At 37.0% G+C, this 25,261-nt stretch overlaps 1 protein-coding gene across 2 annotated transcripts in view; it reads right to left on the minus strand.

The window, feature by feature from the left end:
- STS (steroid sulfatase) overlaps positions 1–25,261 on the minus strand; it is a 107,072-nt gene that overhangs the window by 41,343 nt on the left and 40,468 nt on the right. For both annotated transcript variants that reach the window (XM_008926803.3, XM_018084385.2), the window contains exon 7: positions 20,268–20,404. In XM_008926803.3, coding sequence (XP_008925051.2) covers positions 20,268–20,404 — 137 coding nt within the window. The remainder of the gene's footprint in view (positions 1–20,267; positions 20,405–25,261) is intronic.

The raw sequence follows: 25,261 nt of genomic DNA on the forward strand, positions 1-25,261 counted from the left end.
GCTTGACATTGCCTGGGAAAAAAAAATTCTGACACTCAAATGTTTCCCATTTTAGAAAAAATACACCTCAATAAAATGTATAGAAATTCTCATCTAAAACTTGTTGAACTCAATGGTAAAACCTCCATTTTCTTCAAATGGATTTTTAAACCAAAGATGATTGGCTACATTAGGGTTAATTAATGAATGCTAAAATGACAATTTATTTTAGAGCAACTACATTTTTCAGTACAGGTGGACTAATAGTGGTAATTCAAAGAACATTATTGTCAGAGAATGGCAATCACAATGCACTTGCAGAAATGAAGCAAAACTTCCATTTCTATTTTGATCTTGAACACTGACACCTTCTAGAATGAAAAATATAAATAAAGAGCAAAGTATGTGCTGACAGGAGATAAGTCACATTTAAGTGCATTTGAATGAGGTTACTACTGTTCACTTAAGCAATACATTCATTTTTTAGTATTTCTAAATGGTAACTAGAACAGAAAAATGAAAATAATGCCTTGTGGATCTCTATGAAGAGATACCTTTTATTTGCAATATTACATGAATTTTGGAAGCAAATACTACCATGAAGGAAAAACACAACCTTTACCATTTTCTCATAAAGATTTAATTTCTTTTTAAGACTAACTCATCCACTCTCACTACTTCTGTATATTTTAGAGACTTTAGAATTAAGTTACAATCGATGTATAAACATTCCCAGGCAATGGCAGTTAACTATTTTAGCTGCCTTTGGAAGAGGTGAACTGTAAAAAGACCTTTTATACCTGTTGACTAAAAAGAAAAGATAGGCAACTAACTCGAAAGTAAATGCCTTCATATTAGACATCAAGGACAGTAAGACAAATTGTACCCAAAGTGCTAGAAATGCAACTGCATCAGCAACACGCTTTAATGAATGTGGTGAACAGATAAATGATGTCTGCGTAAGAGATGATGGCAAATCTGTATTGCTTCACCCATAAAATATGATGGGAAGTATGTTACATGCCATGTGCTCTTGAATTACAGGAAAGGGGCTTCAGCTGGCTGAAGTTCCATTGCTGGTTGCAGAGAGCAATACAAATTTTAATAGCATTTTTGCATGTGAAGAGTTTATACAGGATATGAAACTCTGGGATAGATAAGTCAAAACATCAGGAAAACCATAGCTTTGTTCAAGCAACAATACCTTGCTATCCCCAGAGTAGGAAATTATCAATAAAAATGGAAAGAGTTTTGATTGGAAAAGCTCACCCGAAAGCCATGTTCTAAAGAATTAACAGCTGCATTGATCTCTGTGGATGGTACCATTTACATTTTTTCCGATTTAAACAGAACATATTTGGAAAGACAACATTTCTGAATATCAAAATCAATCTAACTGAAGGAGCTGCATAATTTCTGAAGTCATTTAGCAACTAGAATTTCAGATCAAGTTCCTCCTACTATAATCATTTTAGCAATATATATCACAATGTACGTGACTACCATTGTAGCAGACAAAGGTATTAGATCATTGGACATTTTCATTTCTTTTATACTTTTTTTAGGTTAAGGACACCGTTAAGATGTTACCTGTTTTAATTAGTACATCAGTGTTCAAAAATTTAAGTAAAACTCCCTCCACAGTATACTGAAGACTGCTCTCTATATTCAGCTCTCCATTCTCGCTTCAAGCTTTGTAAATTATAAAGAATTATTTCATTTGGAATGTGAAAATGCCAATTTCAGTGGATTGGTAGTCATGTGAAAGTGAGAAGAGCAATTGACTCAGTTCTTTGGAAGGAAACACAGTGCCATGTCACTATTCAACTTCTGTAGCACAGCCTGAATAGTAGCTGAACCAGCTTCTCTAAAGCTGAATGTAATTTCTGAGTTTTGAATTATGTAAAGCTCCTACTGTACTTATCTACATGAAGAGATAAGGTTTATAGAAAATGACTATTCATTTGAAAACAAGCAACAAACACTGAAAAAAAATAATGTATTTACAAACGTGTTAGTGATTTGGAAAATTGTTCAAAGGTTCAGTCAAGTAGGAATAGGAACAATTGCACTTTATTCATAGATTAGTCTGCTGTCATTTCAAATCAATAGGAAAATATGTTATTTGTACTAATTTGAAATAATTTAGAGTATTGCTGAAACTATGAATAAAAAGCTACAGAAAACAGAATACCTCTGTGTAACCTAAGCAAAAGAACAAAATAGTCTCTCTACTTGTAAGGAAAGCTTTAAAGCAGTTTTCCAGATTCAAAGAAAAAACTAGATTCAGAAGGATGGTTAAGGATCTGTCTCAGGAAAAGAAAGTTGACAATAAACTAAATTCCTGTAAATGTAACATTCTTTTCCCACTCCAGCAGACTTTCACATGTCCCTCATATCTAGAAACTTACAGCAAGCTTGAAACAACTATTGGACAAAGAGTCCAATAGATCAGCCACCACATCACTGCCTAGAATAGGTAGTTTGGTTGTAATTGGGATTTTATTCTTTTTATTTCCTGTTCAGAATTTGCTACTGCTGCTCATATTTGGTTTCAAACAGCATCATTAACCAGAATCACAAGTAACTTGTAGTCAGCTCTAGGGGTTCACCTCTGTGAGTGGCAAGCCTTTGAAATAAATGCATAAACTCCTACAAGTTAATGCTACATGCATAAGAATCTGGAAACCCACATTTCTCCCAGAAAATATGTTGATGCCATTCAACTATATACCTACCACATAGTAAAGCTCTTGGGAGCCCCTTCCTGCTACAGCAGTTTAAGGTAATGCCACAGTTAATTGTCTCTTCAGTTTAAGATTTTCACCTTATAAAAACTTAACATTGCAACTTCTGCATACCATTATTCACAAGCTAACAATCATTTTAATCTCTATGTTGATTTTCTGTGATAAAAAAAGATACTTCACTCTAACGCACTAATCTGATTACAAAATCCGCTGACTAAAACCTTTGTATGAAAACAAGTTTAGTAACTAAGACCAAGACATCCCCGTCTTAATTTTAGCTTTTGCACATTCCGGGTTATAAATATGCAAATGTTCCTGTGGTTTGCTCAGAGCCATCCAGTTTTCCCTTGATAAATATGTAAATCAGTTTGTCTCTGCAGTGGGCAAGTAATTATCACTTCTAGACCTAGTCATTGAGAACAACACTTGAGGTAAAGATGGAAAATAATAAAACCATTGACAGCAACACAAGAAGCGGCTGCACATATGGTGAACAGTACATAAACTCTGCATGCAACTTCGTTTAACATTCAGAGGTAGAACACAACCACTGCAAAGTGGAAATTCTGAGACAAAGTATTAGGATGATGCTAATGGCACATTATCCAGCCAGTCAACAGAACACATCCACCTAAGAAGACAAGTGATTCTCATAAGGATGACATCAGCATGTGAACCACAAAAGTGAGAGTGAACACTAGTTAGTACAATTCTTTGACTAGAACAGAAAATAAATGCATAACTAATTATAAAAGGTAATTCCTGAAGGAAGTAGAGTGTAGATACAGTGCAAAGCTGAATCAGTTCTACTGCACTCCTATTTTTAAAGTTACACTATGGAAACAATCCATACAATGAAGTCTTCTCCAAAAGTACAAAGCTGGAGCCCCAAATGTGCAAAGTTCCTACTATGATAGGCTAGTGGGATACTCAGTGTCAACAGGACATTCTGCCAAACAAGTAGCATCTGGTTCTGAAAAAAACACATCTACACTAGTGCTTTAATTGGTAACAGGAGTGCATATTTACAGTAAATCCAGTCATGGATGGTTAATATATTTATGTTTCCATAGCAAAACCTTCTTGGATTTTGTGACCTGGATTCCTTTCAAAGTAAACTAAACTCAAGGACAAACTCTAGGAATGCAACTAAAGCACTGGCACTATTGATGGACATTCAGTGTACAGAACCACGGTAGAGGTGGTCTGAAGTGAGTTTCCTGTCTCTGCTGGTATGCTGACAGTCTCTCTCCAGCTTAGAAGAAAGTTCAGACCTGCCTGTGTTGGCAGTTTAAAACATGGAAGAATTGATGAATCTGCCACAGAAACTCTGGTGTAAGCATAATCCATCTCCACCTGTGCACACTGTAGATACATAGAGGGTACATATATACAGGGTAGATACATACAGTGTACACATCTACATCTAACATAGTTACTATAAACACTTTTTAAGGTCAACAAAGCAAATTAAGAATTTCCATATGCAGATCACCTATACTAAGAATTTGGCCCCAAAAATTCTGAATTCTTTCCACAATGAAGTCAAGTGAGGCAATTGCCTGAAGATTTAGCTACCTACCACTGCCATTCAGATCAATAGTTGTTAGGTCCAGAGAGTCTGTAGAACATCAAACCCTTTTCTGTTGGATTCCCCTAGACTCAAAGTGGGAAAAGTAAATCTGAGTGCAAGCACTCAGAGAAGGGCATCTTTTAAACAAAAAACAAAGCAACTTTGGTGTAGAGTCAGCTAAGCTATCAGTATGAACTTGTGTTTTGTTTCGATTTGGACTGCCATATAACTGTAAACTTGTAATTGATTTGTGACTGTTTATACAGTTTTATAAGTATAATGTGTCTTTCAGACCCTCAGGATAAGTTTTCAGCATAGTGCACGGCAGATTAGGTATGCACAGCTTAGCAGCTATGAATAAATCAACCAAATTTTGACTTATGCATAAGGTAAGTTTTTTCCTGGAGATGAGTACCAAATCTCTTATTTTCTTATTCATATAGGGTTCAAATTATTTTTAAGTGTGAAAGTTGGAATGATACTTTAAATATGCATAAATATATGTAGATGATAAAGCACAGAGTTAAGATGTCTGAAGACCTGTAAGTTTAGCAGCAATACAGACAATGCAGGATGGAAAAGGTTTCATATTTACATCAGTACTATAACACTAATGATGGATTACTAGAGGTCAAAAAGTATAACTATTTGGTGGTGATTTCCTTATTAGTATTTAAATTAGCTAATAAATGCGTGGCTTGAAATTCAGTTTTAGACCCTACATCTGTTGAACATAAGACTATGTATTTCTAATGTAAATCTTAATTTTTAGCCTGCTTAAAATGCTAAAATATGAGAAATAGTGATGCAATTTTAGGAAGGTCCCTTGCATTTGCATTTTGCATGGCAACTGTAATAACTTTTTGGGTAAATTTGCATCTTCATTCTGCACACATCTAAGATGCCTTTTCACACATACAACTAAGATGCATAATTCAAAAGACACTGTCTCATTTCCCACTTTGAGGTCTCCCATGTTTTCTTCCAAATCATGAAAGGGATTTCTTTAGGTGGGACTTAGGCAAACTGTAATGACAACTGATGGATGCTATTCACTTTTGAATTAGACTGTCAGGGGAAGTTAAGGCTTCAGCTATTTGATCCTTCCAATATACGCTGATGGTGACTGATTGAATAAATGTGGAGTGATAAAAGAAATTCTTCTCTATGTCTTCAAAGATTTAAACATTCACTAATGTCAGACAAGTTTTAAACTGAATATGTCTATGGTCCTAGACCCAAATGCCTAATGACAATATTTTGCCAGATTAAAGTATGAAGATTATGAAAAATTCAAAGCAAATAATTTAACCCTACATTTTAATCCTCTGCTATTTTCTGAAAACTTCAAAGTATTTTTCAGTTGTTTGTTTCATTTTTATAACTTTTGTTAAATAAAATCCAAACTGTGATAAAATTGGCTGACAGTAGAGCATAAGCATTTATTGTCTTTTAACAGCCAAACTTCGCTGAATTTGGAAGCAGATGTTAAACATTTACTATAAAACATATACCATAAAGCTAAGAGGAGTTTTATCAACATCAAATTAATTTTCCTCATGAAATCTTAATAATTTTCATTGTTGGGTTTTCTGATTTTAATTGTGTTAATCTAATCTAACATGAAAGCAGCTGTGCATTAACTCAACCCCAATACGGAAGACATCTTTTTTTCCCCTTGACAGGACCATCACCATGAACACTTGTTAATTCACCTAATTGCTTCTGGGGAACTCAGTGGCTTTTGTGCCCAAGTGCTACCAGACACTCAAAGCCTACTGAGAAATTACCATATCCAAACCACACTACCTGTGAATGAATCTCTGTACAGACACTGTTAATACCAACCAAAAAAGCAAATCAGCAAATCTGTGAAAATTGCCCTCAAGGGAATTTTCCATTAATGAATGTAGACTTCACTCTGTTCTCTCTAGATGACATTCTGAACTTAGAAAAAGTGAACAAATAAATTGAGGGCCACAAATCTTTGATTCAGCTTTTTTTCCTGGTATATGTATATGTGTTAAATACGACAGTATATACAGTGATTTAAACTCCAGAGGATCCTTTCTGAAGGAAAGGAAAGTAATTTTTCAGGTCATCCTCATTGATCACAGATTACTAGCTCAAAAGATTACTCACTATCTTATGAAATGGGACTTCAATACCTTAATTCATCTAAGTGCTCTTGAAAAAATATTCCCAGCCTATTCAAGAAAAAGTTTTTGTGAAGTCTCAGAGTAGTATTCAGTAGCACAGAGATGTCTACAAGTTAAAAACAATCTGACTTTTTCTGGTCTGAGGCCTGGAAAGTGAAATATATCATTGTCATTTAAACTGTTTTGGAAATACTTGAGGTCTCTGCTTAGGTCAAGATGTATTTGATGCCCTCAAGATATGGCGGAGGCATGAGACTATGGGGGCCCCTGAGATCATTAGGGTAATTTCTTTGCTTTTTCTCTAATTTTCATTGATATAATAACAAAGCAATAAAGTGAATATGTGACGTGAAGTTACTAATTAATTGAGTTTACAAAGGTTCAATACTATGAATGCTATGTGTCATTTTGTTTGTAATGGGAAGTTACAAAAATGTACCTGTAAGTTTTCCCCATGTGAAGGCAAGAGAGATTTCTGGAAGAGCCCTACCTTACATACAAGGATCGCAGGGATTGGTGTTTAGGATAAATCTGAGGGCTAAATTTGAGATGAGGAAGGATCATTCACACAGGAACACCACAAATCAGCTGAAATATTAACACAGATACAAGGACCAAATTAGTCTAACTGTAAATAGATACTATTTGGGGAAGAGAGAAGATATTGCCAAGCTAAACTCCCCAGAGCACAGATGGCAAATAACCTCTTGAAGGCCACAACCAGCACATTTCTTACTTATGGGAACAGCACTGTTCCCACGGATAGAGAGGCAGGTATAGGTTAGTCCTCCCTACTAATGTGTTTTTCTAAAGACTAGTTATTTCTGAACCTATAAAATCAAATCTAGGAAGTTGTATATAAGGAGATATCTTTGAACAGGAAAGGTTTGGAATCTCCACATTTCACATGAATAGCTCTGTAACAGACTAGTGTTTCAGTATCACATACAGAGAGAAGTAAGCACAATCCAGCAAATAGATTTCTGCTCTAGAAAGCACCAGAAAAGCATGTCTAGCTATACTCAGGAACTGACTGTATTGTTATCAAGATTCAACAAATAAATACGGTAACAGTAGGACAGACTATTTGCATACAATTCCTGATGATAAATTTCACATACCAGTGTCTCCTACTTAAAACAATTATTTTTTATTCTTTTACCATGTATTCCTAAAGTTGATATAGAACAAGGAAAGTAATTAAATGTCATATCAAAAATCAGTTTACATTCTGAGAGGGAAATGTGATATTATGGTCTAGTATTTTTCACCCAGAAAGTCCTTAAAGCTCTCTGTAACTCAACCATCTATTTTTTATGAGCAGCACCTGGGGTTGTTGCAGAACTAGTTGGCAAACTACAGCAGAATCAACACAAAAGTTGATATGTGAATGGACTGAGAAATTTGGAATATGGGGCTTGACTACCTGAGCTCTAAATTGGCAAGAATTTTTAGGATATGTCCCATAGAAATGTTTTAGGGATTTTTTTTAAGGACAACTGCCAATTTTTTGCATTATTAAAAAAATGCTAGTAAAAAAGCCATCATAGCAGCACTTTGCTCATAACATCCTGTTAAGATGTTCAAACCTTGTTCTGTAGGATGTGCTGCTTACATTATGTTTCACTCTGTCCTGAAGCTGGTTTGGAAGGGACCTTCAAAGATCATCTAGTCCAACTCTCTGGCCATGGGAGGGGACATCTGTCACTAGATCAGATTGCACAGAGCCTGGATGTGAACACTTCCAACAATGCAGCATCCACAACTTCTCTGGGCAACCTGTTGCAGCGTTTGACCACCCTTATTGTCAAAAATTTCTTCCCAATGTCCAATCTAAATCTACATGTTTGCAGTTTAAAACTTTTGACCCTTGTCACTACAGAGGCTGGTAAGTCTTTCTCCAGTCTTTCTCATAATTCATTCCCCTTTATACTTTGATAGACTGCAATAAGGTTTCCCTGGAGCCTCCTCTTCTCTAGGCTGAACATGCCCAGCTCTTTCAGTCTGCCTTCACAGGAGACTCCGCCCCTCTGATTAAATTCACGGACCTCCTCTGGGCCTGCCTTAACAGACCCACATCTTTCCAGTGCTGGGGACCACAGAGCTGGATGCAGTATTACAGGTGGGGTCTCACAAGAGGAGAGCAGAGGAGCAGAATTACCTTCCTCAACCTGCTAGCCATGCTGCTTTAGATGCAGCCCAGGACACTGTTGGCTTTCTGGGCTGAAAACTCACACTGTTGGCTCAAGTCAAATTTTTCATTCACCAAAATGAAAGGATAAATTATATGTGTTTGAATTGTAAATAAATTTATTACTTGCTTAATGTGTGCTCCATGATTTTGTGATGTCGAAATCAACTCTACTCTGGATTAGAAGCATATAAAGCATATAAAAGCATTCTTTTATACCTTTGACACAGCCATACATTGGCTATTCTTTTCACATTACCAAAACTAGTATCTTCCTTGATTTTGACAGAAATGCTTATACTGAGCTATTAATTTATCTCAAACATCTTGCATTGTTATCTTTGGATTTGCAGGAAGACAAAATTCATACTGTTTTTCTGGCTTAGACCATTCTTTAAGACTAAAGCACATTTACATTTGTATTATTTCTTCTTTGCCCGCTTTGTTTTTAAACTCTAGTCTGATTCAGAAAGGAAAGTAAACTTGCTTTCTAATCCACAACCATCTCATCCACAGTGAGATACAAGAGCCTAAAGAGCCAAAAATCCTTTATCCTCAGAACAGCGAAATGGCAGATGTACTATAAAAACATGTAAACTGAAGGAAATAAGGGCCAAGTTATTCACACTGAATTTTAGGCAAAGTAAGTGTGACATTCTAGATGAGTCCATCCAGTAGCTTGCTAAAAGGGCTCTTGCTGAAAAAGGAAGATGCTTCTCCTCTTTCTCTCCGTTTTCCCTGGAAGCTGGTTAGGAAAAAGGAGGTAAGGGAGAGAAGAATGCTCTGCCTCCCATCTTGCAGTATCAAAAAGCCGCAAGATCCACTGAAGCTGTGGAATATAACTTCATGCTGGTCTAAGGTAGGGATTTGATTATCCTGCAGTCTCTCTTTCATTATCCCAAACAAGTAACTCAGCCCTTAGGGGTCAGGTGTTCCTTTGGATATTGAACACGCTATTGTAACATAAAATCAGCTTGGTGTTCTCAGGGTTACTGCAATGTACTCCTCATGAAACAGTGTTATAAAGAAACTTCCATGGGTGGGTAGGGAAAGAGAATGATTTAAAAATAGAAGTGTGTATACACAGCCAAAAGAAAGCAAAACCAAAAAGAGAACATTCAAACCAGTAAAAAATACCCCAAATACACTAACTGAAATAAATACACAAATACTCCCTTGTCCCCCAATAATAACATTGAAAAATAATTGTAGGAAAGCAAAATAAAGATTCAGTATCAGTTTTTCTTAAATAGTACCCTAAATTGAAATATAAATGCCTTCTTTTACAATGAAGTAGCAAGGAAAAAAGCTGAAGAGCAAAATTATCACTTTACCAGACTGCCTTTCACTAGTCACAGCATCATTACTCTAGTGCTTTCCCTAGCCTTAAAAATTTCATTATTTATCTCATTATTACAGAAAAAGCAATAAAAAGCTTTCTTTAATCCAATATAAACAACTATTTTTCAGAAGAATAATGATCTTCAGTAGTATTACCAGCCTGCCTATTATAGAGTGTGATTGTTTTAGCAGTTAAATGTACCACTGAAAAATTCCCAGCCATAGTCAATAAAAAGTCAGTTCTACCAACCTCATCAATAAGAGCTTATTACCACCTGGAATCTGAGCCTTGTGAGTCAGCAGTGTGAAATTTCTGCATGGAAATTCACTAATAGGAACTAGTCTGTTGATGAACAATACAGAATCAATATTGCCACGAGCTTTATTGTATGATTACTATTTTCACTCAGAATTAGTTCTCCTTTTTTTAAACAGTGTGGTCTCAAAACAATTCACATACATTTCAAAAGAAGCATGAAAAAGTTTCATGTTTCTCTCCAATAAACAGCAAGGATTATTTTAAAAGAATCTCTAGGATTCTCAGTATCATCACTGAAACTGAAATGCATGTGGTCAGTTTTAGTTCTTTTACTACAGCTAGTTGATATGCAGCTATGAAGAAATGGTAAAAGGTTGGAAGACACTTCCTAAGTCATCATAGAAATTGTTCATATCATTATAGTTCATATGGTGGTGAAGATATTTAATTATGCTTAAAAAAAATCCCTTACCCCCCAAGACCAGAAGAAAACCTGAGTCCTTGAGTCCACGTGCACATTCTAACCATTTCCAACCTCCAATGTGGATCAAGACCTGGCTTATCTTCCCCCCTTCCCAATTCCCATGCCAGCTGAATTAAAGTCCTAATGCTTTACAATAGATCCAGAGCTGGATTAGTGAGTGACTGGCAACAAAGTTATATCTCTGTAGGTAAATCTGAACATCATTTCTGTGCCTTGGGTTTTCTTCTGGGAAACAGATTAATGAGATTCCCCTATCTTAAAAAGACTTTGTGAAAATGCTTATTTGAGAATCCGTTATACACTCTAGCAAAGTACTGACACAGAAAAGATGAGAGATGTCAAAGAAAACTGTCTTCAAAACAGAAGTTCAATGGCATGTGTTAAATAAAACATGAGAATTCATATTTAACAATGAGGAATACACCTACCATTGAGAAGCTGCTGATTAAGAAGGCACTCTGTGATGAGGAGACAGGCTTCCAACAGGAAAAGAAATGGCATGTAAACATATGCTTAAAAAACTACAATAAGACACAAGCACAGGAAGATTGATTTTTTCTATCTTTGAGTACTTGACTTCATAGCCTTACAATGTTCACTTGTGACTTCTGCATGTTTGTATGAATTTATGGGCTGTATCAGATATGTTCAGGTACTGGGTAATACACTATAAAACTATCTGGAGGTACAAGGAAAATGTGTAGATCAGAAGGTTTAAACACCCAAATTAAAAATCCTTGACATTTTTAGTTTCTCTGCTCCTTGGTTTCATGTTTAGCCTTCTTTCATGGAGATGCAACTTCTACCAGCAACATCCTTCACCTCCCAGCTCAGTTGCACCTTTCATAAAACCATGATTACAAGCTCTATAAATACCTACACAGATATGCTTTCAGTGTCCAACTATGGAAGAAAAAGTATGGCAAAATCATGTTCCTAAGTCAGTACTAAAGGTTAAAGTTTGACAAAAGGGACACTTCTGCCACAGCAAGCTGTCTTATCACCCTGATCTCTTGTTGTGGGTGACTGACTCACTAAATTCCTGTAGTTTCTCTGGAACAGGGCAAATGTAATTTCTCTTACCAGCTTCACAGTATCTTTGCTAAAAAGGTTGCTATGCAGAGGCAGTCCACGAGCAAAATCTTTAGCAGCTTCCTTTAAACTGTTTTTCCAATCTGTATTTTGGAGATTATCCACAATTTACATAAAGTTAGCCCTGTTCTGTTTGCTAGTTTCAACCTTTATCAAGTATACATAGAAATCACTATACTCCTGCAGGTCAGTTTTGGCTTAAGAACACTTTGCTGTGTTCTTAATCCCATTGATAATGGTTTTCCCCAGCCACCTTAAGCAATGAGCAAAATCCAGCCATACCATTTATACGTAAAATTCAGAGGCAAAGGTTAAAGAAAAGGTTGGTAGCACATTTCATTAGAAAACTTCCTATACTCATTGCTTGGAGAGTCCTAGGGATTCTCTCTCATCTCTAGTTTATCTAAAATAAGCTTTGAGCTTTCTCTTACTAACGGAAATTAGCTTGTCTCAACAACAATGCTATTTTTTTTCACTGATTACAGCATTTTGATCACAATGTTAGATGTCATTTCACTGTTTTGTATTAGACCAAATTTTAAGAGTTCCATAACTAATAGAAAGCTTTTAAAATTTTGAATGTTACATGATTACATTTTTGTAAAGTAAAATGTACTATGCAATGACACATTTTGTGCTGAGAATTTAATTCCTGCAATATTAGATGCAAATGAAATCTGTTCAGCAGCTGGTAGAAAATTTTGAACAACACAGCACTACTACGACAAGCTGCATTACACTGAATTTTTCCATCACGGAGTATGCTTTACTAAGGCATTATTTAAACTTGACTAATTTAAAAAATGCTATAGAAATGGTTGCTTAAGATGTGCCTTGTAATCTTGTAAATAATGTTCTGAGAAGGAGTTTTGCTGTGTGCAAGGATGTAATATAGAAAAGGTAAATTGTACTGAAGGAGGATTAGGTAGCTCAGGAGGCTTATCATAACAGAAATGGGAGTCTTTCATCACTTAGTCACCTCTTAAATTTGGTCCCATTCCGTAGTGAGTGAAAGTTACTGCTGCTTAGTGACATATGAAATGGGTTTGGGTTTTAGATCAGATTGTACCTGGAAAGCATCCACATCACAAAAGGCAGAACCACAAAAGTCTTTAATCTGCACCCATATTGACAATTTTCACAGATCTGACTTAAAGAATGAATGTGCTTGAACAGCTTAACTACTGTCTTAGCCAAAGAAAGAGTCTCTTATGTTAGGATAAGAGCAGAATGGTAGAAAAGGGTGGGAAAATTCTGTCCTAGTCACAGAGTACCTGTATTGGCTGAGTACATTCTTTCTCAGAGGTGAATATCTGTCATGATAACAAAAACAGTTTAATATTAAACCTTATAGATTTGAGATGTATACCATGATAAATTCATAAAAACAAGGTCAAGGAATGTACCATCAGCATCATGCACCACTCTCCAGATTTTTAATTCTATCTATAAGTTTTCAGGCTCAGCCAACTTTATGTCACATTCAAAACAGCTGGATAAGATCAATGCTTATCTGCCACTTCTGATCATGTGGCATTACATTCTGCTTTGCTTATCTTTGAAATTGATGTTGCACTGTTACAAATGACTACATCAGGTGAAAAGCTATGATAAATTAGGTTTATCTCTCTGTACACGATTTTTTCCTGAAAAAAACCCAGACCTAAGGATAGCTCATTCATTTTTTTTCTGCAAAGCATTAGGAATTTAATCTTTTCCCCATTCAGATTTTTGTTAATGCTTATTTTGATTTTTAGCATAATTCAGAATTCTCAGAAAATTTGTGGTACGTTTTTTAGATTGCTCCTAATAAAATAGGATTCTAAATAGAGGTTCAAAGCATACAAACACTGTAAAGTTGTAAGAATTCAAAATAAAAACCACTAACAATTATATATAAAAGAAGATTATTGATTTCAGATGAAACTTACCAATACTATGCTGTTTTCCAGAAGGAATATAGTTACTGTTCAATATAGGAAAGAACATTAAAAAAACCCCCCAAAAAACAACAAACCCAACATCTAAGAATCCAAGTTCAGGCCAGAGTAACTTGAAATAAATACTAACATTAAATTTTAATTATTTTGTAATTAAAAATAATAATTTAACTTTGAGAGCTTAAAGGCTTGTAAGTTTAAAATAATTACTTTAAAATGAGAAAGAAAATACTCCTTTTTGTTTTGTGAATGTTTTAGGCTATGATACCTTCATCAGAGCAAGAATTTTACTAAAAGTCTTGTGGGCATAATTCAGTTTTCTGTCTCCTAAATATTTTACAATTTTCCAAAGTAGCTTTTGTTTTGTTTCTGAAAGCATTCTTTCCATCTACTAATAAAGCAGTTGTACATCTATTACTAAAACAGAGAAAAAAGCCACAGGGGTCAATAAAAAGAGTTTATGTAAAATTGGAATAGTTTCTACTTAAGACCCTTGATTCACGTCACTCCAGAGTAGAACAGAAGTTCAGTGCAGAGGACTCAAGTTCATATACATTGCATATTAACTGTTTAAACATGAAAAAATTCATCAGATAAAAGACACGTAAGCATTTAGATTTTTAACTAAATAGGCTGTATAGGGATTAAGAGCCACAGCACATTGGTATAATCTCTTTAACCACACTGGGAAATCTTATTATGGAACAAATAAATTAAATGTTTTTCACAAAGGTCTGGAGCTGACTTGGTAGAGCTTCTGTCCTTCTCTTCCTCTTTGAATGCTCTATGTGAAGATATGTTTCTATAGACAATCCTTCATCATGATAACAGTGGAATCAAAGAAAAACAGTGTGAAAAGTGGTCTGACTTTCAGTTAGTCCTACTAGATTGTACCCCATCTGGCCTTCCTCAGTAAACTATACTTTGTCTGCCTCGCTGTATTTCATTATAGGCCCCATCGCCCCAGAGAGCTTGTGTAGCACAGTATCACAAATGCTTTGACAAGTCATAAATATTCCTCATGTAAGGTTCAATTACTTCAGATAACTAAGGTTTTAATTACATAACTACTTCTGGTTAAAAAAAAGTTAGGAATTATATTTCCTTGTAAGGAAAATCTACTTAAGATGTCATTAGTGTTCTCAAAATTTGTCAATCACTATAAAAACAGAGAATGATGAAATGGTTTGGGTTGGAAGGGACCTTCAAAAATCAGCTAGTCCAACTTCCCTGCCAAATCTCTCACTAGGTCAGGTTGCTCAGAGCCCTGTCCAACCTGACCATGAACACTGTCAGCAATGGAGCATTCACAGCTCCTCTGGGAAACTTGTGCCAGTGCTTCACCACCCTCATAGTAAAGAATTTCTTCCTAATAGCTAATCTAAACCTGCCCTCTTTCAGTTTAAAACTATCCCTTGTCCTCTCGTAGTGGGTTGACCCTGGCCAGATACCAGGTACCCACTACAGCTACTCACTCACTCTCCCTCTGCAACTGGACAGAGGAGAGAGAAAAAAAAAAACAAACAGCTAAGGATTCATGAGTAGAGATAAGAGCTGGGAGAGGTCAATTACTGATTAGTTTCACAGGCAAAACAGACTCAAAGTGGGGATAGTACTTAAATTTATTACTAACAGGATGAGACAAAGAGTGAGAAATGAAACAGCCTTAAAAACACCTTCCCCCCCCTCCTTCCTTCCATGTTCTCCCTCCTCCCCCCCGAGCCGTGCAGGGGGATGGGGAATGGTGGTTACGGTCAGTTGTTGTTTCTGCCGCTGCTCAGAGAGAGGAGTCCTTCCCCTGCTCCCGTGGGGTCCCTCTCATAGGAGACAGTCCTTGATGGACCTCTCCAGTGTGAGTCCATCCCTCGGGTAGCAGTTCTTCCCAACTTGCTGTCCTGTGGGTCACTCCTCCATGGGGTGCAGTCCTTCATGAATGAGCTGTACCCACATGGGTCCCCCACAGTCCTACCTGGGAAAAACCTGCTCCAGCGTGGGCTTCCCTCTCTATGGGCTGCAGGTCTCCGGCAGGACCCTGCTCCATCTTGGGCCTCTCATGGGGTCACAGCCTCCTTCATGCATCCACCAGCTCCAGCATGGGCTCCTCCATGGGCTGCAGGTGGGTCTCTGCACCCCAATGGTCCTCCATGGGCTGCAGGTGGGTTTCTGCACCCTGATGGTCCTCCATGGGCTGCAGGGGCACAGCTGCTCCACCATGGTCTGCACCACAAGCTGCAGGGGCCTCAGCTCTGGTGCCTGGAGCACCTCCTGCCCCTCCTTCTGCACTGACTGTGGTGCCTACATTGTTATTTCCATGTTCTCACTCCGCTCTTCCCTGGCTGGAATTCCTTCTGAGCCACAACCTTCTGTTCTTAAATATGTTATCACAGAGGCATTAATATTACTCCTAATTGGCTCAGCCTTAGCCAGTTGCAAGAAGTCCATCCTGGAGCCGGCTGGCATTGTCTCCATGGGACAGAGGAAGCCTCTAGCAGCTTCTAACAGAAGCCACCCCTGTAGCCCCCCCAGCTACCAAAAGCCAGCCACAGAAACCTACTATACCTGTCAATACAGGCCTTAGGTAGTATTAATAATATACCTTGATAAGATACTTAATTAATATACCTTAATAAGATACTCAGTCTTCTCCAGACTGAATGGAGCCCCAGTCCTAGATCTCTCAGCCTTTTCTCTTAGGAAAAAATGCTCTAGTCTCTCTTGTAACCCTTTGCTGGACACTGTCCAGTAGCTCCATATCCCTCTTGTACAGTGGATATACCAAGCTACACTCTTCATATATAACTCTTACAAAATCTTTTAAGATATTTCAAATACAAGTTGCATGTAAGATGCTTTGGGATTTATTTCCTCGCCTTTTCTTCTAATTAACCAACATGAGATGATTGTTGTATCTTCTTGGTATAACTTGATCCTAAGACAGGTCAAAAGATCGTGGCAGAGAGGCACTTAAGTTTTTTCAGCTTTCAGGACATTCACATAATAAAGATCTCCAGACAAAGCTCTCACTTTACAGTCTGTTCCAGACTACAGTTTCTGAGACCTTTATACATATAAGCCTTTCAGTTGTGATTGTTGTACAAAGGAGGAAGACCTCATATATAGTTCTGCTACAGAATAAATAGCCATTTGCAAAAGTGGTGTTGGATTACTGTACCTTCACACAGCCTTCATGCAAGTCTACAGGGGGCTCCAAAACTCTTTGCAGTGATCTGTTTTGGATTAAATTACTGTAATGAAATTTACATCAAAACCAATTTCTGAATGTATCCATCTCTCTTCCTATACTCAATCAGGAATGAAGGAACGAAAGAAGGGAAGAAGAGAGGAAGGAAGAAGAGGATAATATTGCATTCATTGATTCATTCATCATTTCTTTTTCCATTTTTAGACAGTAAGATTATTTCATCTGCTCTCATATGAATTATAATTAGTAGCATTAATAAGGTGCTTAGCCTACATTGAAAGAAAATTAATATTATTAGCCAGAGAATAATTCTCTAAGGCATGTCACATGCAGTGACATTATAACTGTAAATGCTTTCAACATTGAATTCTGCTATGCACATATCAGTATCCAAAAGCAGAAGACACATGTGGTCCCAGAGTTTATCCAGAGGCTTTGTATTTTTGATTTTTGACATGGATTGTAATCATACTCTTTAGCAGTGGTTTAACAAGTCACAAACATGAAATATTCAAATAAGTATTTTATTCATGTGTTTTTCTCCTCCTAGAATGGAGATTGTCTTACAATTGAATTATTGTCCAATTTGGTATTGATTCTCAATAAAAACCAAAACAAATGAAAATGGAATTGTTTTGTATTTAGAATTCTCAGTCTGGAGTGGACTTCTCCATCTTGCTAGAAAGGCTGTTATTTTTCAAGATGGTTCAGTCTTGATATATATATATATCTTCAATCTTTTTCATCACTGGTACCTAACAGTCCTAATTTTTACTTCTACTTGCAACTTTGGAGGTTTTTTTGGTTTGTTTTTTGTTTGTTTGTTTGTTTGTTTGTTTGTTTTAGTCATCCACAAGGGTTTTCCACAACATTTCCCAGTGAGCAGAAAACATATTGTAAGTTTCTTTTAGAACTGAGTTAAAGTTGTGGGGTTTTTCCCACCTGAGGTCAAAGGTTTCTGATGTTGTACTATAATGTAGTTTTCCATACACTCATTTTTATTTCATATGCTGGGTTGTCTTCACTTAGAAAGTTTTGTAGTATATTGTTATACCTGGGTTATTTTGTTCTTATTGCTTTTGCAAGCTACATTCTTCTATGCATAAATACTAATTTCTACCTACTGAATGATAAAACCACTTTTTCTGGAAAGATTACAGTTTTCACTTTTTCAACTTTTCTAGAAAATTTTGTTGGACTTTTCTACTGTAGCATCTTCAGAGGCATGCCAAGAAAATACTGGTTATTGACATCAGCAGTACAGTGAATGAATCTACTTTGTCTGACTTGCTTGATACATTAGGACTGGAATTTTCAGTGGAGGTTAATAAAAATAAGTACTTCAATTGAAAAAAAAAAAGCTATATTATTCCTTCAGACTCCTTCAGAAATGACAGTCGTAACTTTTTTTTCATGTTAATAATGCAGGAGACGAACTAAACGCATTTTCTACTTCCTGGAGAAACTATGCCATATTTCATCATAGGAATCTTACAAGACAGAAGCAAAACCAAGTAGCCAGACCCCCAGCAGAAATAAAATTTGATGCTTGTATTCTAGTAAATGACAGTCAAGGATCTGTTTCCTGATTAGGCTAACTCCACTGTCCCTGATGCTTTTGTAATGAACTCTAAAGGACAGTACATGAGGAAACTCATGTATCTCCTCCAAGTTTGTTCAAAATTCCTGTATTACCACCACTAAATTTGTATCTCTGTTTTATCCCAAGCTTTTTAAATAGTATGCTTCTCTCCTACAGAAGTTTGACACATCTTCTAAGAGCCTGTGGTCATTCTGGAAAAGAGCAGTGGGTTTTAATGTTACCACCTCTACATCACTAAATAGCCTGAAATAGCATCATGTCAGCTGCCCTGCTTTCCAGCTTGCTGTTTAAACAGTGGAGACACTCTCTGGGGCAGCAAGGAGGCAGAAAAATGTAATGGCAGCAGCAAATGACCAAATAGGCTTGGATAAGATAAATATTGCACAACAGAAAAAGAAATAGTAAAATCAAATGCAGACAGTAAAACCAGCTAACGCTCAGTAGCTTACTACAATGTGAATGCCAATAAAAATGATAACACATGCATACTTTTATCTAATACAAGAACTCAACCGACCGAATGCTGGTGGCCACTGAAAAAAGTGATAAAGTTTCAGGGTTGATACAACTGGAGTGAAAGCTGCTCTCTCTTTACAAAACCTGATTTACAAAAGAGTATTATTCTGTTATCTCCTACACTGAAAACCCTTCCTCAGCACATCTCAGTTTCCCACAAAGGTTTTCCCCATTTTTGTAAATAATGCAGTCAATACCTTAAAATCACTAAATGTGCTGTGCTGCCTTTTGCCCATTGCTTCTGAAACTAGACTTCTTGATGGAAAATATCCAAAGAAATACATATGTTTAACTGCACATACTGGCATAATTTATGTAGGCACCAAAACTAAATATCTGTTCATAGAAACTTAATAAGGAAGCGACATTTTCCTGAAGAAAGCCGATTTGCTCTGGTTTGCACTGAGAACAGAATCAACTTGGGGTACACAGGAAGAAGGACTGTAAACTCATCTTTAACCCTTATAATACTGCTATTCTACAATATGATTATTTACAAATATGAACTGTTACTTGTTTACACAGGCGATTATTTCTGGAATCAAAGAAACACTTCAGTATATCTAGAGATATAGGAAACCTCTTGAAAAATATAAGGAACAATTGCTCTTCAGCCTCAGAGAAGCTCTGAAGGGCAAATTGTTTGGTTTGACTGTTCTACATAATCAGAAATGGACCTCACATTAGTGATTTCGATAATTCAGAGAACTCACTAAAATAATTAGCAAATTAGTTTTGCCAACAGTGAACAATACAGCCACTTCATTTGAAAATAATTTTATATAGATACCATCTGGTCACTTTTTGAATTAATATATTGTTTTATAAGGATAACCTGAACAGGTCAGATGGCACCCAGGAGCTCAGGGCATTGGATTTAACTACTCAGCTTTGAAAGTCCACAGTTACGTGACCACATCTCTGCTAAAGTCCATGCTCTATAGACTACCTTTATAGTTAAAGACGAGAATAGGACATAATAATTTTGGCCATAAAGTAGATACTACAAGAGCTCAGATTATTGTGCTTTTTAAATGACTGTTTCTTTCCCCTAAGTATAAAGGACAAGTATGACAGATATACTGTAGACATCCAAATTGCTGGTCAGAATTTAGTGAACATGAACACAAGTCTTCCGTGAATTCCGTTGATTGTTGTTAGAAGCACATGTAACATACCTACACTCCAGTCCATTTCCTCCACTGCATCACCATATAAGCCATGCTTGCTCTTTCCTCTGAAATTTTCTGAAGCATACAGAGCAGTGTGGACATGAAGATAAGACAAGGCAAGAAGAAATGGTGCATCAGTGTTCCTGGAAAACAAACCAAACCAAATCCACAACTCCTTAGTATATTTTAGAACAAAATGACTACAAAGAAATCTTTCAACAGTAGAGTTAAAAAAAAGACTCTCCCTCTTCCCTGGCCTCCCTTCAAAACAAACCAACTAACCAACCAACAAACCAAAAAAAACCCCACCAAAACAAAAAAGAGAAAAGGAATACTGTAATTGATTACAGAGTAATCCAGAACAAACACACACCCAGTGAAAATGCCATTCTTATACTGAATTGAAAGCAAAACTAAATTACTTAATTCACCTAATTACTAGTTACTATATATATTGAAAGAGGACTTGTTTAAAGCCAGGAATCCAGCGTTTTCTAGAAAAAAAACACCTCTCTTCATTTTACAAGTATATATTTAAAAGCCTGAATACAATTGCTGTTCAAAAACATACCCTCAGAACTACATATCTACACGAAACACAATTACCTTCCTCACAAAGTCATGTGGAAGCTGATCTACTAGACTATTATGAGGACCTGGGTCTTTATCCTGGACTAAGGTATATGACCAACCCTCCTTTCATTTGAAGCTCTGTGTGTGTATGCATGTGATCAGAACCTTGAAGTACATACTGATATTAAAGATTTTTCTCCTCAAAGTAATGAACAGTCTCCTCTGTCTTCAGTGTATTTCCTGAACAGATGCATTAGAAAGAGCTCAATAAATAGACTCTGTAAATTTTGCTGTTCATGTGATCTGTCAACATGATATTTATGATTAGTTCTAGCAGGCTGTGAAAGCACAGCTTAAGCAAGTACTTCTCCTTATGCATTATTTATAAAACTTTACTTAAAACTGTGCCGTACTAACCAAATTTACTGCTATATACTCTAACAGCATTTGCAGTACATTATGCATATTTTAAATATCAGCTGAATCACAAAAGCACTACCCACACAACTTGTCTGGATCTCACCTTAAAGCACACAGCTAATTGCAGTCTATTTTTAGTTTTATTTACCATATTTTCCCTTGCCAGTCTGGGGTGGATAATACCTGTGATTCATGTCAGCATCAAAGGGAGACTATATATTTCCTCAAGCAGTTGATTCATTCACCCTTTAAAGAGGGGAGGAACAATACAGACATGCTCATACAAACTGTTCCTTTAAAATTAACAAAAAATCCTAACCTTTAGAACCTGAAAACAAAGTATTTTAGTAAAAGACATTAATCTGATATCAATACTTTCATCTTAAAGAAAAAGAATTAATTTTAATGTAGTATATTTATGATGCATTTTCCCTCTCTCCTTGGTTCGATATGTTTTTGCAAAAGTTGCATGTTTTTTTACTGGCATACACAGCAGCACATAAACTCAAAATGGGAACATTTTATCCGCATTACTCCCTTGATAACTGTGTTTTTGACAGGGATTTTTACTTTATAAATATATTCTCTTTCTTCAAAAAAAAAACTACAACATTTTCTTGTGGAAAATGGATACAAAATTATTTTATTTCTCTTCCAAATATTTGTGCATGTATCCTGTATTAGCTTAGTATTGTGAAGTAGAGATTAAAAAAAATAATATTTTTTATAAAAGATACTGTAGTGGGGGGAAAACAGTTTTTCCCCCTGCAGTTATAAAATGGTAAAACCCCAGGGGATGGTGACCCTGGAAGTTTGGAAGTTTTATCCAATGAGCGCTTCTGTGAAATGTAAACATACCACAAGCAAACAGAAGAGACTAGTTGTAGTTTGGTTGTAGAAGTGGTAGCCATGCTCTGACACCACTAGAAAGGGGCTCGGAGCCCCTTGGGGCCTCTGGAGACTTGGAACATCATAATGCTGGGCTAAGTATCTGCAGCTAGAAAGCTGGGAGTTTTTCTCCACTGTGAGTGAGCAGCAGAAGCAGCGGCAGAACAACACTGGCCGGAGCGGTGGCAGAGAGTCAAGAGAGATAAGACTGAGCAGTGACAACAACATGCAGCTGAGTGAGGAAGACACAGAGATGTCTAATGAGAGAGAGAGAGAGAGAGAGCAGGACTGAGCTCTACACAGAGTTTTGGGGGTAAGAACTGAACCAGACCCCCCAAAACCCTTTTGAGACCCCTCTTAAGTTGGGGTGGTGGACTCCTACTGGATGGAAGTCCTAAAATGCAACATGCAGCACCAGAGAGAGAGAAGAGCTTAAAAGCTCGGAGAAAGAATGTGGAGGGAGTGACCTGGGCTCCCCCCTCGCCATTGCTGCCAAGTTGGCAGCTTGAGGCAGAGCACGGGAGCTCTGCAAAGGGGCTTGAATCCCCTAAAGATAAGGACTGTCACGGAGACCCCGGAGCTTCATGATATGGCTTCTGTGTCCTGGTGAACACAGCCTATGGAAGAAGACCCTTGCTTGAAACGAGTGGCCAAGGGGGCTTGGATTTCCCCCTCGTGTGTGCTGGCAGAGATCCAGCCATGGCTGCTGCTGCATGAGAAGAAGATAGATGCTGCTGCCCTATAGAGAAACTGCTGCTCTGAGACTGGAAAGGATCTTTCCTTCTTCCCTCCTGGACTTTTATTTGGAGGGGAGAAGAGATCTGGTCCATTGTAAATACTGATTTGTCATGGTAGAGATAGTTGAGATCGTGTGTATAATGTATTATAATATTTATGTGTACAGTCATTGTAATATATTCCCTTTCTTCCATTCTAAGTCTCATGTGGTTGTCTGGAAAAAACCTTCTCACCTTGAGTTGAGATGTGGGAGGGGGCTTTGACTAGAGAATTAAATTTTTGAGGCTCTCAAACCATGACAGATACAATTTTCACAAAGTTGGTTATTGCTATTTGAAAGGTCATACATGTGAGAACTTTTCAATTTTTTAGCAACAAATAACACAGGACTTCCGAGTCAATTAAAACGCTTGAAAATATCACCACTTCAAGCAAAAAAAGATGTATACTTATAAGTTAAATATTTAATATATACATAAATATAACACTGACCTTTCATTAGAGAATATTTCTGCAAGGCAGATATTTTTGTTTTATAACTTTGTATTTTTCCTTCCTTGGATTTTCATTTATGTTTTCCTTAAACACAGTTCACTGAATTGAGATTAATATACAAATACTAGGGTAAAACACCACAAAAATTTACTTTATACTCATGACAGTGCAGGCAAAATTTACTTTTCATGTAAACTGCCTTGTTCTAATGCCACAGAGATACCGCATTCTTCTAAATGTACACCTGCTTTGCTAGAAGTATCAAAAGCCTCCACTATAAATGTTATTTTCAAGACATAATAACTTGAGTTCTTTGAAGTTTTCTTTTTTGTTTGTTTGTTTTGTTAATAGAACTGACACAAAGATCTAACTTTCCTGAAGCGTTATCGAATCAATGGTTGATATAGAAGGCCACTACATCATTCTTTTCTTTCCAACTAAAATTGACAGGTTCTGATTGACAGCTTGCTGGCAGGTGGAGAAGAGTCTCACCTATTAATATCCTATAAAAGAACAGACACAGCTATTTATCTCCTGCCAAAACTCTTTGAGGAGTATTATAACTGACTACCTCTACCACGACCTTGAAAATGGAATGACAATAACAGCTAGGAGGTAGGAGAGAAATTTGACAAAAACAGCTTAACTCCTGAACTTCAATAAACAGCTCCTTCAAAAATTATTCCCACTATCTTTTACACAGTGCAAACACAGGGAATCTCAGTTTCAAAAGATCTGAGATTTTTTATCCTAACATGAATCACACAGTCTTTTCAATTTATGGGGTAGCCAGAGAGATTACATAGATCTGACACAAGATATTCTTTAGTGTGTTTTTAATGGATCTTGAAAACATCTAAAAGCATCACATTGCTGGTGATTCCTCTGCATTGCAAAGTACTGGGTTCTTTTTTACTGTGAGGAGTCTTTATACTAATCAAAGATTCAGCTCAGGCTAGAGCTGTAAAACACAGCTTTAAAGTGGGTGAGTGAGCAATTAAAACTAATCTGACTTTGTGCTCCAAACACAAGTCTTTTAACTTTTTTTCCTGCAAATCTGCTCCAAATACTGCTCTCTGCTTTGAAAACTCCTCGGGCAATTTTGTTTGCTTTTCTGTGCACTGATGTGGTGCAGTTGACACACTGCAAGGAAGGGATACCACCCAGAGGGACCTGGACAGGCTTAAGAGTTTGGTCCATGAGAACTTAATGAAGTTCAACAAGGCCAAGTGCAAAGTCCTGCATCTGGGTGATGTCAATCCCAAGCACAAATACAGGCTGGGTGGAGAATGGATTGAGAGCAGACCCAAGGCAAAGGACTTGGCAATGTTTGTTGGCAAGAAGCTCCATATTAGCTGGCAATATGTCCTTGCAGTCAAGAAAGTCAACTGTATCCTGGGCTGCACCAAAAACAGCATGACCAGCAGGTCTCCTTGAACGCTTCCAATGATGGGACATCTACAGTCATGTTACCTGTTCCAGTGCTTTGCCACCCTCTGAGTAAAGAATTTCTTCTTAACATCTAATCTAAATCTCCCCTCTTTCAGTTTAAAACTATTGTCCCTTGTCCTGTCACTATCTGTCTATATAAAAAGTCCCTTTCCTTCCTTTTTATAAGCCCTCTTAAGGTACTGGAAGGCTACAGTGAGCCTCCTCTACTCCATGCTGAACAACCCCAGATCTCTCAGCCTGTCCTCATAGGAAAGGAGTTTCATCCCTCTGATCATCTCCATGGCCGTCCTCTGGATCTACTCTAAGAGGTCCCCATCTTTCTTGTGCTGAGCACTTCAGACCTGAACACAGTACTCCAGGTGAGGTAACAGTGTGTTGACACAGGCAGATGCAAACTTAACTTTTCCTTTCCTGTAACTCTCCTTTTACTAAAA

This window comes from Manacus vitellinus, unplaced genomic scaffold, assembly GCF_001715985.3.
Source record: "Manacus vitellinus isolate BGI_N305 unplaced genomic scaffold, ASM171598v3 scaffold_7_pilon, whole genome shotgun sequence".
NCBI lineage: Eukaryota > Metazoa > Chordata > Aves > Passeriformes > Pipridae > Manacus > Manacus vitellinus.